The sequence below is a fragment of the Chamaea fasciata genome, unplaced genomic scaffold (genome assembly GCF_029207755.1).
Source record: "Chamaea fasciata isolate MVZ Bird 193981 ecotype frontalis unplaced genomic scaffold, bChaFas1.0.hap1 SCAF_3, whole genome shotgun sequence".
NCBI classification, from domain to species: domain Eukaryota; kingdom Metazoa; phylum Chordata; class Aves; order Passeriformes; family Sylviidae; genus Chamaea; species Chamaea fasciata.
The window spans coordinates 74,573,049-74,590,992 of record NW_027094088.1 but is presented as its reverse complement, the minus strand read 5'-3'; the positions used below and the strand labels follow the sequence as shown (position 1 = coordinate 74,590,992).

At 38.4% G+C, this 17,944-nt stretch overlaps 1 protein-coding gene across 2 annotated transcripts in view; it reads right to left on the bottom strand.

Moving 5' to 3' along the window:
* MMS22L (MMS22 like, DNA repair protein) overlaps positions 1-15,833 on the bottom strand; it is an 89,530-nt gene extending 73,697 nt beyond the window's left edge. For both annotated transcript variants that reach the window (XM_066179520.1, XM_066179521.1), the window contains exons 1-8: positions 15,566-15,833; positions 14,270-14,457; positions 12,078-12,203; positions 8,873-8,925; positions 5,863-5,950; positions 5,589-5,766; positions 4,356-4,449; positions 2,281-2,411 (exon numbers count right to left, since the gene is read on the bottom strand). In XM_066179520.1, the coding sequence (XP_066035617.1) occupies positions 2,281-2,411; positions 4,356-4,449; positions 5,589-5,766; positions 5,863-5,950; positions 8,873-8,925; positions 12,078-12,203; positions 14,270-14,448 (849 nt within the window). In that variant the 5' untranslated portion in view covers positions 14,449-14,457; positions 15,566-15,833. The remainder of the gene's footprint in view (positions 1-2,280; positions 2,412-4,355; positions 4,450-5,588; positions 5,767-5,862; positions 5,951-8,872; positions 8,926-12,077; positions 12,204-14,269; positions 14,458-15,565) is intronic.
* Positions 15,834-17,944: the final 2,111 nt, after the last annotated feature.

Here is a 17,944-nt window from a genome sequence, read left to right as displayed (position 1 = left end):
GAAATTGTCATGGCAGACCTGATCTATTTTAAATAATGCTTTATTCACTTTCCGCATACACTCACAGTATTTTATGTGCCTCTCTCTCTCCTCACACTTTCAGTTAAAGATCTGTCACAGGAATTTCTGAACAACCTGAACTAATTTTATTTAAATATTATCTTGAGAATAAACAGTATGACCACTAAAGTCTCTTGAAAAAATTCATTATTTCACTACTAACTTTCCAAAACTGAAGCACCTCAAAAGTAACTGGTTATGACTCACCACCAAAGAGCGAAACAGATCCATTGGAAATGAGGAGTCTACTTATTACAGATGCACTGTAACACAGGAGGTTTTTATAGAAGTATTAGGCACAGAAACTATCTTAGAAATCAGTTTCATGCTTTCTGGTGGACTAGGTGCAACCAGTTGTTGCAGCAAGGTTTCTTCAACGAGGTTTCCTCATCTACTGTTAACATCTGTTACTGTGCTATGCTACAAGATTGGAGGATCTCTTCTGCAGGAAATGTGCATATCCACTCAGGATAGAGTCTGGGTAGTAGCAACAAAGCAAGACACTATACAGATATTAGACTAAAGATAGCCAAGATACTGCCTTCTTCAGAGATACTCTGGATTGCCTCTCACAACATCCTCAGTTCATATCTTGGTAAGAATGTTTAAAACCCCATACTGTGGTGCTGTTGGAACAACACAGCTCTGATGCCAGAGGTGTGACTGCTGAAGACAGAAGAAAGATATCCATGGATATATATTTCTTTACCAAATGTGTCTCACAGCACACTGGACTCAGTACATGATCCAAGTCAAGCATCTTGATATCAGAGCTGCCCAAGAAACCAATCTGAAAATATGAGTCTGGAACACTAGAGTTTATGTTCCTCTTTCCAAGGGTATCCACAAATGTTAAGAGCTGCACTCATGAATGTTCTCAGCCAAAAGCCCAAGGACATGTTTTAGTGGTGAGCTGATGGTGTCACCTACTAGTGCTATTAGTTGCATTTTCAACAATTTTGAGGGATACTATTTCCATTACGTGACGACAGCAATGATTGCATTCTATAGGAGTCACCAGCTGAAGTGCAAGCTTCACTTCAGAAATTAATCTCAAACAGAACTAAGTCAAGTGGTGTGGGCCACACCTAGAGAAAGCTTAAGAAAAAGCAACAGCAAAAGAATCTTCTCTCTTTGAAATGCGGCTCTGTGAAAGTACGTCAAATCTGTCATTTTATCATCTGATATTTCCAAGACTACCATCAAGCACTATGTTCAACAGATAGATACTATTTGAATTTTCTTTTATGAAACATTATTCTCATATATTTGCCTTTTTTTCAGGAGAGAGGGTTGCAGTATTATATGATAATTTAATAGATCAAAACTGATTTTAAAGGTAACAGTTTCCTACAGGAAGGTACTTAAAAAGGGCAGTTATCAAAGGGTAGTACAGCCATTTCCCCCATCCTCAAAAATAACATGAAGAAGAAGGATTATGTTTCTTATGTTTTTCTACTAGGAAAACAAATTATACTATGCTATATTGTATATAGCAGTGGTCACTGCTACTTATTTTCAGAGTTCAGTCCTGTATTCATGGATCTCACATGTCCATCTAAAGCAGGTTTCACAATGACACAAAGATTACACAGCCCTTTTACTGGCTGCTACATGGAGCTATTATGAATTTCTAGCTTTGCAGTGCTCAAAACAAGTGAGAAAAATACTGCAGCTATAGAAGGAAACAAAAAGGAAAAGAGAAGACACGGAAAAGTTTTCCCATGACAAATGCAGAAGTGTTGTAACAGAAAGATGAGGTGTTGGAAATAGGCACACTGCAACAATAAATAGTAATACAACATTCTCTACATGTCCAGTTAGCTTACTGCCAGCATTAGTGTTATCCTCTTTTGTTCTTGTTGAGAGAGATTGAAAAGATTTTTTTTTTTTTTCATCTACCTAAACCTTTTAGACTGTGCCATGTTTGGCATTAAACCTGGAACACTGAACTTAGAAAATGTGGCACTCACTTCTGCTCTGTACACAGTGCATTTCAATATTACTCTCTCATTCAACTGCCAGATGGTCATGAATAAATATAACACAATTTGAGCTCCTAACAAATAACACTCTTTAAAACATGGAAATACAAAGCCATACATAACATTTAAAACTAAGCACTAAGAAGTCATCTAAGCACTGATGCAATACCCAATTCATATGGTTCCCAGTACCAGCAGCTATCTGCCCATGACCTGTATAAAGAGAAAGAGTTACCTTTGTATACTTGTTGATGGCCAAGCTCATTAAATCAGATATGAGATTTCCACAGTGTTTTTCAAATAAACTGGTACTGGTTAGATTCTCTCCAGTTAAATTAATGAAATGGTTAGCATATACAACTTGTTCTAAAACACAAAAGAAAAGTAGAATTGTTTAGATCCAGGTTTGGTTCTAGCAATACAAAACACACAGGATTTCTCTTCCAATAAATATATATTTTAGAATAGGCTTGTTGACCTATATGTAATTTCAATTTATAAATTCATGTGAGAAAGCTTATCCTAAATTCAAGCTAATCCCTCCATCATTGCACTGAAATTTGGTATTATTCAGGTTGACAGTAAAAAACTTGGCACTTTACAGCCTTTTATTGGCACAGACTTCGCAGAGGAATAAAGATTTATTTATCTGCAAGTTCCTCTTTGTCACATGCCAGTGCGCATGTTCTGGAATCATGACATATTTTGCAGATATGCAAGCTGATGACAAACAATTCTGGAGAGGTCTAACACTTTCCTTTGGATGTGTTGATGTAAAAAGCTGGCATGATCATGTTCCAACTTGAGCATTTGTAGGCATTAACAGATAAAATGGTGAAGTTAAGAGGCTGTAAGATCTTATCCCACAAGCTTTTCAACTGTACATCTCCCTTAACATCAGTGGAGCAGACAATATGTAGAATGAGCCTGTATTTTATTCCTGCAAATGTAAGGTGAAGCCCTGAACCCACTATCCTGCCACTGGTCTCAGCAATGTGAAGTTTCCACTCAGAATAGAATGAGATAAAAACCTAAGAAACTCTAAGCACAAAATTTACTAGTCAAGATAGCCATATCTCTACATATATTATCTTGTATTCTTGTTAAAAATCACGAGCTTTCGCTTACAAAGATACTACTGCATTATTACTCAGAACATTATCTAGAAATAAATATTGAATTTTGGAAAATAAATTGCGTCCAACAGTTTCACTATCCTTTCTCCAAAATGCTCTAAAAAAGGCAAACAGGCTATCCCACAATGGATCATAAAAGTAACTTAGAATTATAGAACAAAAATCCAGCCCACACACTATACAGTAATGCAGAAACAGAGAAAATGTGTTATTGGGAGAAAGGCTGTGTTGTGACAACATCTGGAGCAGGCAAAAGTGAATCCAAGAGTTCAGATTCAACATCAGTTACTGGGGTAAACATATAGTGCATTCTTTCTATTTATCAACATTACTTCAACTGTTGCAATTCCTATAGGGAATTTATATTAACAACTTCTAATCAGGTGGTGTGAGGGGAGATATGGTTGCAGTGACACACTGATTATAGAAGAAAACATTCTTTTGTGATTTATTTTGGTAGAATGGACATGGAAAATAGATATAAGCCTCACAAAGCAAATAAAGTTCTCTTCTGTATTTTAACAATTCTTCAGCAAACTGAACTACTCTGAAATTGAGTTTTTCAATTGCATTCTATGACCTTTTTAATCTAACTTCTATGAACAGCTTACTCTTATCAACTTACTTTTTGCCCTTTTAAAGCCTTATAATTTTTTTTAAAAGATATTGCCTTGCCCTTTTCTTTCTGTACTTTTATAAGCTCCCCTGATTGAGGCTTCTTCTTTTGCCCAATATTTTCTTAGTGTTGCACATGGTTAATAATATAAATTCTCTCCTCTGAGAATCCTTGTTCTGGTCCATCCCTGGACATTTTTCCTACATTGTTTTCATTGAATTGCCATTCAGTATTATGCATTCTGGACATCTGTAAATGCATTTTTATTTGTGATGTCAAGAAATGCATTGACATTAAATATTTAGTATGTTGCATCAGTTGAGTACGAAGTCTGTGATCTCTGTTTCGACACAAAAAATTCCTGTTACAATTTTATTTAATTTGAGCCACACGATGATTGACCAAGAACGTACCTTTACCATATCCGAGTTTACCCCATTAAACACAGTTATGCTTAAAAACTACCAAAAGTAGCTTTGATTCTGGACAAATCAAGATGGAAAATTAGCTAAGTCATACGTAAAAGAATGAGTTCAAGAAATAGGCCTGCATACTTACTCTTAAGTTTTTCACCTAGTACATGAAGAACTTCTAATACTAGCCAGTTAATATCCAAATGGAGATGTAGTAAGTGCCATGATGGAGGAAGGACCTGTGATTAGAAATATTTTTACTTATATTTAACATTTCTTCAGTGAATTCTGAACGCTGTGCTAAGACAGGGTTGCCAGGCTTTGGAACAAGCTGCCCAGGTTAAGTGGTGGAATCACTATTCCTGGAAGTGTTCAAAAACACATGGATGTGGCATTTGGGGACACGGTTTAGTGGAGAATACAGAGGTGATGGAGTAATGGTTGGACTTGACATTCTAGGATGGTCTGCAATGAACATTATGAATATGTATGATCAAATACAATGTAACTTACAAACATGCCATTCAATTCAAGAAAAAAAAAGAAACAAAAAATTTCATTAGAGTTCTGTCTGTAAGAGGCTACTTATGAAGTTTTGATTCAAGCTTGACAAACTACAACACGCACAGTTAACCTTTTCTTTACAGAGAAGTATTACGTAGCACAAAAACTGCTAAAGTGAGCTCTCAAAATAACTCGAAAATTTTAGTATTCTCTTTCTAAAGTTTACTTGAAATTACTGTTTTTCACCAGCTCAACCACTACTGACAAGCTAAACGAAGATTCAAAATGCTGCTTCTCAGTGGATCATTCCTCTCCAGATACTACTTTATACAACATAAGCCTGAAATTCCTTTTCTGTCTTTATAAAAGATTTGAAAGCATTACCTATGTGTATGCACAAATCCTAATGGTGTATACCTCACTAGTATTTAATGCTGCTGTGCCTCCTTCCACATGTGCACTTTTCTTTGTATAAAAGACCTTTTCCCATTATGAGTCAGATTTCAGAATGTATCTTTAAAGAAATGCCCCTCCTACTGAGATGCTCAGAAATTTTAAACATTACTAGAGACAAACACCGAATTTTTTAAACAAGTTATGCTAATTCAAGCCGACTTACCTACCTGTAGTTGGTATTATCATTTGTATACTACAGGAAGAATTCTAAAGCTATAGAACAAAAATAGATAAATAGAACAACAGAAAATCCAGATCTCATTAGTTGTGTTTACCAAGTACAGGATGGCACTTAATAAAGAAAAAAAAAAAACCCAAAACAAACCAAACCAAAAAGATGAACTTATATTAAGCCAAAAATTTTCAAGTTGAATACATAATGCCACATAAAAAATTCAAATTATAAAAAGACACCAACCTTTGCCTGATTTTGAATAGTAAATGCTGCCAGAACATTACTAGGAAGTTCACAAAGGTGACCAACATGCATGGTCAAAGCATGAAGCTCTTCCACCAACACTGATGGTAACTGAGCTTCTAGTTCTTCATAAGGATGCAGCATTCCATCATTTTCCACCTTAGGGGGTTCCAGATACCTGAATGTACAGAAAAGTGCACACAATCAGAAAACGGGTAAGTAGCACCTACACAAAGCTCAATATCCAATTTAGTAAAATGCTTGTAAATCTCACCTGAAGATGAAAACTTTCACATAATGCAAAAACTTAAGACATTGATGCCTGATGCTCTCTGCTTCAGAGTGCAAGTGCGCAGCTTGACCTGAAGTAAAAGAGATGAATAGCTTAAAAGCAGATGTGACCACACCATGACCATTTGCATTCTCCTCAGTAATTAAACCAGATCACTGGAAAGACATTGTCTGAGGACAAGCTGGGAGGGGACTGATAGTAAACACCCACTTCTAAATGTCATCTTCCCAGAAGGATCAATTCTTTATCTTATCATTTCAGGTACATATCTAGATACAGATAGAAAAGAAGACCCTCAGGAAAGGTGAGAGTAAGCACTCAGTGCCAGAAGAAATCATTCAGCCCTACTGTGTTGCTACAGGACACAAAATGAATGACATGCACGCAGGCAGGTCATCAGGGCAAAAAGAGAGAAGTTTATTTTCTACTTCGGCTTATATAGATTTTGGACAATGACCAGGGATTGGACAATGAGGTTGCCACCTCTTCAATCACACCGGTCAAACTAGAAGTCCATCAATTGCCCCTCCTCAAAAGAGGAATGTAAACAAGAAGGACAGTTGCCATAACATCGTTTTGTTTACATGAAAATCTGTGAAAAACTCCACTACAAAAATACAAACATCAGAAAACTAAAAAAAAAAAAAAATCAGAGTGACACTACTGCCCTGCTTCCTTGACTGCTTCCAAGACACCTTCAGTAAAGACATGGGTAAAACAATTTATCAGAACCCTTTTCTCTTGACAGACTTAAACAGGTGAACCTATTTGTAAATACACTGTAATTTTTCCTTGGAAGCATCACTGTTGCACAGAACTTTCAGCTGTATGCTGCTAAGAGCCATCTATTCACAATCCTGCCTTCCACCTACAGCTCTGTATCCTTTCAGGTACTGATTCTGGCTATATGTCTCCTTTGCTTTGTTCTCTGAAGTTGTTGTTCTCATACTTGGGCATGTTACTGCCCAATAATATATATACACACAAAAGCTTAGCAAGCAGTCAGCCTGCAACATGTGTACCTGATTTACAACATACGTACCTGATTATTCAGAGCATCTTCAATGCAAGTATCAAATGAGGACCTTGAGCAGGGCCAAACCAAAATGCATCACCCTAGAGGAGATGCATGGCAAAAACTCTTGGTCACCTACTACACTAGACTGCACAGCCAAGGAGAGACAGTTCTCCTTGCTCCTCTCCCCAGCTGACCACTGAGGAGCCTTCCCTTTTTTTAATCTTCCTCTCACTCTACTCTCCCTTTTGTTTTCCTCCAACTCTTCCAGTTAACCTGGAAGTTCATGTATGTCACTTGTTACAGACTCCAAAAATAAAGCCTTGCGCATACAAGCCTATCTCAACATCTTCTGAGCAACAACACTCAGTGGGCAAAGCAAATCAACTGGTACAAGCACCAGAATATTCCAGTCTACAGCCTATCTGCACCATACCAGAAGCCATAGCATCTGCCATGGTAATGAACCACAAGTTTAGAACAGAGTGAATTGAAGCTCTTAAAGTAATTATTTATAGATATTACTGCTGATTTGTAGCAATAACAAATACTGTATACTAAATTCTCAGAAGTTCTGTTTAAGCAAAATTTTATTTTACAGTATTTTTACATGCCTTCTACATTACACAGATCTCAGTACAAAATCTCCAAAACTCAAGACTGATAGGAAACAAATTTAATGTACTGTATTGATATCAATATAAACACACAGTACAACATATATTTACTGAGCCAAAACCCTTAACTGGGTTTTAAACAGTGGTGGCAGCACATTTATTTCAGATACCAATGATAACTAACATCACACTGCCTGACCATTTTAAACTTCAATCCTCATGACACCCTTCTACTAGCCTACTTCTGTAAAGGAGGAACTGAGTCACAGCTGAATCAGTGACTTGCTCTGATTCAGAAAGCCTGATGCAAAGCACAAAATCCAAGTTCTTTGTTTTACTAGCTTAATTGACAAGTGGAAGAACAGGATACAAAGAAGAGAAGACAACCAAGCAGGTGCTTAAATTTAAGTGAAAAAAAAAACCCAACGACAGAACAGTTTCTTGATGACCAACTACAATATAAAAGTTCAAACGTAATTTAAAACATGCTATTTCCATTTATGTAAAAAATTAATTTTCTGGGTATTATCAATAACTGTGTATGAAAGAAGCTGGATGATAAATTCACATCAATGATTTAAATGGCAGAACGTGACAATATTTAAAAAAAATAGTAATGTGCAAAAATATTCACTCATAGAATACTAGCACATTATCTGTAATGAGAAGACACTATAGCCAGTTTATTTCTGAGTAATTACTGAACTTCTCAACTTGCTAAGTAATTCAGCCTTCAACTTACAATAAGCCCAAGGCTGCAATAATCCTTCAAAAACATGGTGCTTCTCATGCCTCAGTATTTAACTGAAACAAAGCATTTTGTAGTGATCCTATTTCATCGATCCTACTGCAAAGACAAATTAAGTTTGTAAATAACTCTAAACTAAGCAAATATAACTAACTCATTTAAACGTAAGCCAGTGGAACACTGAAAAAATTCCAAGCCACTACCTTTGTAACTAAAATAATTGTTGGGATGTTAGGTGAAATTTTCTGGTTTTAATTAAAAGTTAATAGTTTTGCCAAATTCTGCTCTAGGCGTGACACCTTAAGTCAAATTAATGCAAAATGCCCCACTAAGGTCAGTAAGGATTGCCCTGTGCATCTACCATATAGGCAAATCTGTGTCCAAAGTGACTCCCAACATTTCCAATATCTATTTCCCTACTATCTTACCTCATTGCTTGCCTGTATTTCAACCCTTACTGCAGTTTTGTGGTGTTTATATACTGTTCTGAGGCACACTCCAAAATCCCTTGGTCAAGAGTAAAAGTGCAAGTGTAATCTGTGAGAATTTACTTCTTTAATGAAAGGTAGTCAGTCGCCTATTGCAATGTCAAATTAAATTTGTAAAACTTACCAAAATCAGATGAACCCATTTGTACTAGGTTTTCCAGTCTGTATATCTGTTGCCTAATTAAAGGAATACAAAGATTTATGGTATTTATACAGGTAAAAGTTGTTTAACTACACTTTAGTAAGTTCAAAATAGAACAGAGAAAGGTAAGAGGTGTTTTGCTTTGTAGTTCTGAAAAAGCTTATGGAAATGTAACTTAGAAAATAGTTTTAGTGGAAGGCAATGGACATATCCAAGTGTGAAGGGATGACATTGAATAGAATTTTTGCACTAAATCATTAAACACAGTAACAAAAAACCCTTACAATTGCCTAAATATTGGAGAAGGCAAAAAACAATACAGACAAATAACCCCAAAAGCCATTCCCTGCAAGTGATCTTTCCACAAGCATAAGTCCTCTTCATATTTGACCACAGATTAAACCTAAAAGTTAGTCCTCATGGCATACACTTAGAACATGCTAAATTAATCCACTTGTGAATGTGCATTCTGTGCATCCCAACAGCAGCTTCTCCTGCTTAGGGTGGTCAGCTCCTTAACTCCAGCACAAACCATAAACAGCAACAAATACAGTAGAGTAAAAGGAGATGTCTTTAGAAAAGCTAAAGCTCAGTTCAGTTTTGGAGAGGAAAGAGGACATTTCTAAAGAAGCTAAATGTCACTGAATTTTTTTAAATGAGTATTTTAAAAAAAGCTGTAACCCAGGGAAATATTCGGCCATATTCTGTAACAACTGTTATTTGCAAGTGGTCTTCCAGTAGAATCTCCACAGAGATAAAGCAGTACTAAACTGAATACACGAAAAGCACAACCGTGTCAGACAGACTTCTGAAAGAAAATGCTGCATAAATTGAGGAGGGAGCTCTCTGCCTCATTTCTTATACAGTCAAAGCAATAAGTACTGAAGGATTCTAAAACAGGCTACTTGGATCTAACACAAAATAAATGTTATTATGAAAAAAATCCTGAAAACTAGGAAGCATCTCAAAGACACAAAACTACAGGCTGTAACTTGCATATTAAAGTGCAAACACACAGTAAAATGATCTCCCTTAGCTCTTTTTTGCTTTCTTGGATAAAGCCATGTCACCTACCCTTCCATCATTTAGGTGGGTTGTAGAGTTTTTTGTTTGTTTTGAAATCAAAGTTAAATTTCTGCCTGGATTTTTCAAGGATTTCAACCATGTAAAAAGTAAGGAAGTCTGAAGCAGGAGGGCTTTATGAAACAGGGCTGTTGAGACTGGAGTTCAGAGAAGGAAGGTACCAGGAAGGAGCCACACAGAAAAAAAGAAAAAGACTCTTTGGTGAATGGACAAAGACAGAATACAGTGGGCTGCTAATATTAAAGCACAAACTGGACACACGAAACATAAAAATACCAGTATTTAAATATACCATTTTAATTGCAATTTGCATTTATACCTCAAGGATTGATCCTCATGACTGTTAATCATTAAATCATTTGATTTGCAAATACACATTCCGACAGTTAAATTGGTACTTCTGTTTATTAATCAAAGATATTTTATCTTAATATTCCCACTTAAATGGTTACATAGCCTCATTCACTTTGACACACACTTCTATCACATGAAAACCCATAAATAAGAATTTTTACTATGCAATTACTATTCTAACTTGCAGTTCTCCAGTATACTATTATTATAATATTAAAAATTTTAAATAATTTTAATTATAATAGTAAGTATAATCTCAGACATTAAAAGTGACTAGCTTTCTGTAAATATATATTTAAACATAGATATTAACTGTTCTTCATAAATTTAACTATTTACAGCCAACCTATCCTCAAAAACGATTGTAACTTGTACTTAATATATTCAACACAGTGGAAAAAGGAGTTTTTCAACTTCCAGTTGTCAACTGGTCTATAAATGAAACTGCTCATTTTATGATTGAACAAATGAACTGAATGTCTTTGCAGAGACATCCCCCTTTGCAGAGGGATTTGTCAGAACAAAAGACAACTTAGCAAGCAACCATTTGGCCAACAGGTAGCTGAAATCCATTATCCCTACCAGGTCAGTAGGTTTTAAAGGACATACAGCTTGAATAACTTAAAAACTACAATAAAATACATTATGCCTTATGTTCATCTCCATTACAATTACAGAGCAATTTACAGTACAGGAAAAAGAACTTTAAAAACAGCCATTTAGTTCAACATTCCTGTGTCACTGCCCAGTTATTTTATACTCATGAACAGTTAAAAAAATCAGACTAAACGCTGAAACGTTGAATTTAATTATACTCCTATCTCCCCCTTTATCACTTGGGTGTTTTTTAAAAACACAGTGAGGTCAAAGCTTGCACCAAACAAGCAAAGTTAAATAATAGACGTTTTAATACACTTCCAGTCATCTATGTCACCATGTTCCAATAAGCCAGACTCTATCAATCATGTTGCACATCATGCCCTTGGTCATACCCTAAAGGGATGGAAGAATCCACTGTAATGAAAGGAATGATGGAATACATCACATATATTTGTGAAATCATACAAAAGCTCCTCTCCCATCCACTCTCTGTATGTGCTGTACATTCTGAGGATTACCAGTAGCAAAGAGGATTATCAGTGATCTGTGTATTTGCATTGACCAGATTAAGCATCTACATTGAATTAGTCAAACACTGAGTAACTGTATCTGAAGAGATTGCTGAAGCTATCCTAATCCAAACAACTGAAGAAAGCACTGCATCCAGCATTTATAGTATTTGATTTTTAACCTTCACTTTCCTTTATGTACAAAAAAGGACTAAAAATCTTCAAAAGACAACTTCAATTATACGGGTAGCACAGTCTCATTCAAGGAAATCTTACACAGTCTATTCATATAATTCTGAAGCTAGAGCCTTCTAAATTAACCCCAACACTCTGTTGCAATAACTATACTTAATTTTTTCTTATCTGGTGATGCCTAAGATACGCATCACACTACTTAGAAACTTAATAATAAGTCACATAATATTAAGAATCTGTGACACAATGTACTTCTTCCTGCAATTCCATCTGTGTCTTATCCATCACTTACTGGAGCATTAGACAGCATTAATCTTTTTTTAGATGCACTGCACAGCCCACAGTCTTTTATGATGTTACTTTTGAAAATGTGAAAAGTTTGTTATAACCTTACAGTAGGTATAATTACAGACATGGATTAATTACAAAATACAATGTTATCGTACCTAAGTAATCCAAAGAGAAATCCACAGGATTCAACTAATGCCATTTCAGTAACCCACTGAAAGCCAAACAATTCCACTGTATTTTCTTCATAGTCATTTGGATAAGGATCTAGTCTCAGCAAAACCCTGCAAAATAGAGCCAACAATATTTATACATTTTCCAGTAATAAACCTATGGAGTACAATATTTACAGCTGGCATATGCACCACCAATACTTTCTGAATTTATCAGCAACATGTACATGACAGATGTCTCAAAGACAGTTGTACCTCTTAGAGCAGTATGATCTATAGAAATATGAAAACTAGCTTCAAAAGCATAAAAAACAGGATAAAGTCACAGGTTGCAGTATATTTTGGAAACAAAAATTAACAGGTTACCCACTTGAAGTATTTTCATACTTACAAAGGGGCTGAGACAACATACAGACTGAAGAAAAGAGGCTGCTAGGTAAGACAACACACTGCTCTGTATGCTTGGGATCTGTCTCAAGGCACACCAGTACTAGCACACACCTAGTAACTAATGCTAGAATATACATTTGTTCATTTACATACATTTAATAATATATATGCTGAACACAGTGCTAAAAACACACTTCTAGGCAAATGAACAGATAAGGGTCAAAATGAGACCTTGTCATTATAACCTAACCTAACACTAGGCCATAATTACCCTTTGCTCTTCTTAAAAGAAAAATTAAATAACACCAGAATTACCATTTTACTCAAAGTGGAGAATTCAGACACCTGTATTGTTAAAACACTATAATTGTGCAAATAAAAAAAATGTTTCATTAACATGAATAAAAAATCACAGCAAACTGCATGACAGCACAGTAAATTATTTCAGAATTTTCCCACTGCCTTTCGTAAAATAATCCCACACAGATGAAACTCAGTTCTCTAATATGTAAAAAATGTTTTTATTTTAAAAATTAAAAATATATACTGGGTAAGCACTTAGTGCATAGTTCAAGCAGAATATGAATTTTGTATGTTATGTAATGGAAACTATTTCCAATTTTATTCTCAAAGACAAAAAGAGAATCTGCTGAATAATTGGCTCAACCTCCCATAACACCTTAGTTCATTTGGTAACTTCATGAACATTGGACTGTTTTGAAGTCTCTAGCAATTAAATCCAGCTACTCCAGTTCCAAGCAATGAAGACAGAAGAGTCCCTCACATGGAGGCTTTTCTAGGACTTTGCAATCCAGGCAGACAATATAAATACACAGTAGAACAACTTTTATCACAATTATAGTGACTGGGAAACCTGTCTACATACAAGCTCCTCAGTGAGTTTTAATGACAGAAACAACTTCAGATGAAATGTTTCTTTGTCAATGTGGAATCCACTATTGATATATTCATGCACATACAGGATCCCTCAATCATCTACTTGACATGAATTTGAATGAATGTGCTCTGATGCAACTAAAATACAGGATAAATAAGGCAGAGAAAGGGGGACATGCAGTGGAACCCCCCTTAAGCCTTTAGGGAAAACACTGTGGAAAAAAAGGTAACGACACAAAATACAAAGCCTGGCAGGAGGACAGACAGACAGAAAGATTAGGCTTTTATAGGAAAAATGAGACAACTCCTGTAAGATGAGCAAACAGCTAAGAAAACTAAGCTGAATGACAGACAGTAAGGCAGATAATAACTAAACTAAAGCGATGTTTTAAAATCTCACAGAAAATACTTACTTGCTATGCCTATGACCTCAGAACCTTAAATCAGAATGCATGCAAGGGTGAAGTTTTGAGAAAAATGGTCTTAAAGCTACCAGGGCCAGTCCCAGCAATCTGGGGAAGTCAGGCAGAGTGGAAAAGTGAAAAAAATGGCCAGCATTTAATAGAGCAAATGACTGGGAAAAGCAGTGCTGAAGCCTCCTCAGAAATTTAAGTGATCTCAGATGCTGCTGCCCAACAGGCCAGTTTTGAATTATCCTAACAGGCTTGCAAAAGACCATTACAGCATCTTAAAAGTAACTTCAGAAAGCTAAGAACAGTATCTAGAGCACAACAGCCCTTCCCACTTTGGTATCACCAAGTTGATTTCAGGATCAGAAGAGATGAAGAACAAACTGATTTGGAAACCTGTCAGCATTCAAAGGCATCAAACGTGAGTGGAAAGAACATCTTAGAAGGCTTTGATATTCATAATTCAAAAAAATCCCGTACCTCTTAAGAGATCCACTTGCTAAATAAGACTCTGCAGAGAACCTTCTCCCTCCATTTTGGCTGTCGAAAGCACAAGAAAAGCAAGACGGCCTTGAGCCCTCATTCTCCACTTCCATCGCCAGCTCCAAGCTTTCAGTGAAAAAGGGGGATGTGGAGGAAGCCCCTAAGTCATCCTCCATTGTTTTCACCTGGCAATAAATAAATAAATACAAAAATACTCATGGCATTTCTTCAAATAAATTTTTCATTGTTACAATGCCACACCATCCTTCAGCTCAACTGAGGACACAGATCTGACCAACTGTAACACTGAAGTAAAAGCTGAGACACCACCAAGAAGGGCAGTCATGGTCACATGCCCCGTCATGCAATTCAGCCACTTTGTGCAAACACATCGTCCTCATTGAACAGAGATTATTAGGGAAGATGTATCAATGACTTAAAAAATACCCCAAACAGGTACATTTTCTCCTGGTTTAGCTCTCTAAATTAATTAGTGATGAAGTTAGACTAGCAGTAGGTTATAATATGAGGCAGGAATAAGTAGCATTACAAAGCTACTTCCAACAACACTCCATTTTATAACCAGAATAGTTATGCTATGGAAGTACATCATGTATTACAGGCTCCCAATATTTGAAAAAAAAAAAAATAAAAATCTGACTACCTAGGAATCTAAAAAAAGAGAAACAAAACCATGTGGATTACCACGTCCAAAAGACCTTCACTGTACAGTTAATATTAGCATATTCACATTTGATACAAAATACTGAAAGAGCAGAGGCAACAGGATTTGGAGAGTCCTATAATATACAAACAGTATAACTAAAACGCTAAAGTTTTCAACTTCTTTGCGGATAGATTTTGATATGGTTCTTGCAGAAACTAGTATACAGCATGGCTAGAGGTTGGTATTAGAGGCTGAACTAAAAAATAAGCTCAGGGAAAAAAGAGAAGGAAACAGTTTCTGTTCTACTTTCTCACATCCATTCACATTCCTGCGGAGCAGGCGGCTGTACAAGTAGGGAAAGAATGACTTCTGTGCTCCAGTTTACAGCAGGACCCTACGTACGGATGTTAGCACAGCTGGTGAGACAGCTGAAGGGAATGCTCTCAGCCACAGGAGCTCCTAAGGAAAGCCCGTTCAGTTCGGGGTATCGAAACGCCCCACGCGACAGAAAACCCTGGGGGAACAGTTACGTAAGAGGGCAGCTCTTCCCGGCCATAACTTCCATCAGTTCCCTACTTGTCTACCACATCCCCGATGCAGCGGAAACAATTAAGGACTTGAAGCACCTCAACCTCCTTGTCCTCCAAGCAGAACCTTCCAGACGGCCGCAATCCGCGGGCAGGAGCTGCAAAGCGGCGGGAGCCGCCGGGGCGCGCCCACGAACACGACCCGCACGCGTAACGCCTCGGTCCCGCACCGCCGCCCTCTGCCCGGGGGCGCTTCCCCGCCGGGCCAGCCCCGGGCGGGCTGCCGAGGCTCTCCGGCGGGACCTGCCCGACCGCCGAGGGACTCCGGCGGGACCCGCCGGGCCGCCGCTGCCCTTCCGTGCCCGGGCCCTTTCCGTACGGCCCGCGCGCCGCCGCTGCTCGCGCACTGCGCAGGCGCCAGGGCGCCCATTGGCCGCCGGCCGCTCCTCCCCGGTCGCGCTTCCTCCTCCCGCCCCGCCTCCTTCCCGTCACTGCAGCGCCGGCCCCGCTCCCGCCAGCTCCCTCCGCCTTCCCTCCGCCTTCCCTTCCCCTCCCCGTCCCGCCCCGCCCACCCCGGGGCCAAGCGCCGCCCGCCGTTCCTCCCAGGGCTGGCAGGTCGCCGGGTTTCCCTGCTTGCTTGGGCGTCCCTTGGGGGGGGCGGCCGCCACAAGTGGTTTGTGGCCACCCCACGCGTGAGGGCCACCATCTTACCCCTGCTGTTCAGCTGCCTCTCTTGTGCTCACAGAATCATCGAGCCACAGAATGGCTGGGTTGGAAGGGACCTTAAACCATAGAATGGCTTGGTCCCTTCCAACCCTCCTGTGGTGACTTCAAGTACACCAGGGTGTTTAGAGCCTCATCCAGCCTGGGCTAGAACCCCTCCAGGGATGGGGCATCCAAAAGGATCGCTGTTCAGCCTGTTCCAGTGCCTCACCACCCTCACAGTAAAGATTTTTTTTTTCCTAATACCTAATCTAAACCTACTCTCTTTCAAGATGAACCCATTCCCCCTTGTCCTGTCTCTACATGCTGTTAAAAAGTTTTGCCCCATCTTTCCTGTAAGTTCCCTTGTACTACAACTGTCCCCTACCTCTCTCTGGTGTCTTTCTTGTCTTGACTTTACCTGAACCTCATTTCCCTTCTCCTCAGCCTCATTCCCATGCTCCCTCACAGAGATGGTCCTGAGGTTCTCCTGGTCTTTTCTGATGCCTTACAGATCCAGATCAAGCCTTACTGTCTGTCAGCAAATGTTCGTATCCCCCAAACACAGACAACTCTCATTCAGCTTGGGAAGTGGCATATAGTGCATTTAAAATTCAAGCTAGGTATCACTCCTAGCATTTATTGCAGCATCTCCATTGATTGTGACAGTCACCACAGAATGGGGGCCAGGGCAAAAGTCCTAAAACCTGTGCCTGGCATAACTTAGTTTAAAGTGCATACTGTGCACCTAGTGGCTTTTGGATCTTTTTTTAAAAAGCGTTGTATTGTTTTGGATTGCCATTGCTTGATTTCATTTCAAAATTAATGCTTTTCCAGTTTGGCCTGGATTTTGGATCAAAATAGCAGCAGTGCATGAAACTTCCTTCTAGTAAGAAAGTTGCTATAAAAAGTTTTGCTGTTGCTGCTACAGCTTGCTCTGAAAGCTTTGCTGTGATTTAAAATGCTTCGTTTGCTCCTGTGTCTGTAAGAATCTTTCATTTCCTTCTTTAAATTCCTGTCTAATTAAAAAAACAGTACATCATGGTTAAATAAAACTGTACCCAGGATAACCCTGATTTCCATATGCAGATTTATCTGCACTGACAGCCCCCTCTCCCTCTCTTAGTCTTTCTGTTTCCTCTCCCTCCCTCACTCTCCCTCTTTCTCTTCCCTTCTCTCTCTCCTTGTCTTTTTGTCTCTTTATGTCTATTGCATTATGCCTGAATAATTTTGAGTCTTTTTTTTTTCTCCCCTCCTGCACGCACATGCTAAAATAACTAGACAAAGATGCAAGGTGGTTGCTGCAGTCCCTGTCTCTAGGACAAAACCGAGAAAGCGTGTGATTGCAATGCCACCTTTCCTTTTTTTTTTTGTCTTCTTTTTTTTTTTTTTTTTTTTTTTTTTTTCTTCCCCAGCCATTCTCGGTGATTAAACTTCCTCAGGATGGGGAAGAAAAAGGAGCTAGAAATGAAATAGGGTTGGGGAAAAATCCCATTGCAGCAGCTGCAGCCAGTGGTGTCTGCTGCCAGATGTGCGAAGGTTCCTGGGGTCCTTGTCACTAAAAGGCAGTATTCAAATATTTGGAGACAAAAGCTGCATCCTCAGTGATCATTTTCTTTATTTAACATGGCAGCAGGCATCGTGTGGGGAAAAATCAACATGCTGGATGTTGAATCGGACTTTTCTCCTTTCTGGGATGGAAGGATGTTATCTATCCCGTGCCAAGAGGGAACTGAGGTAAGAGAGCTGATCCAGCTCGGTTTTTTTCCCAGTATA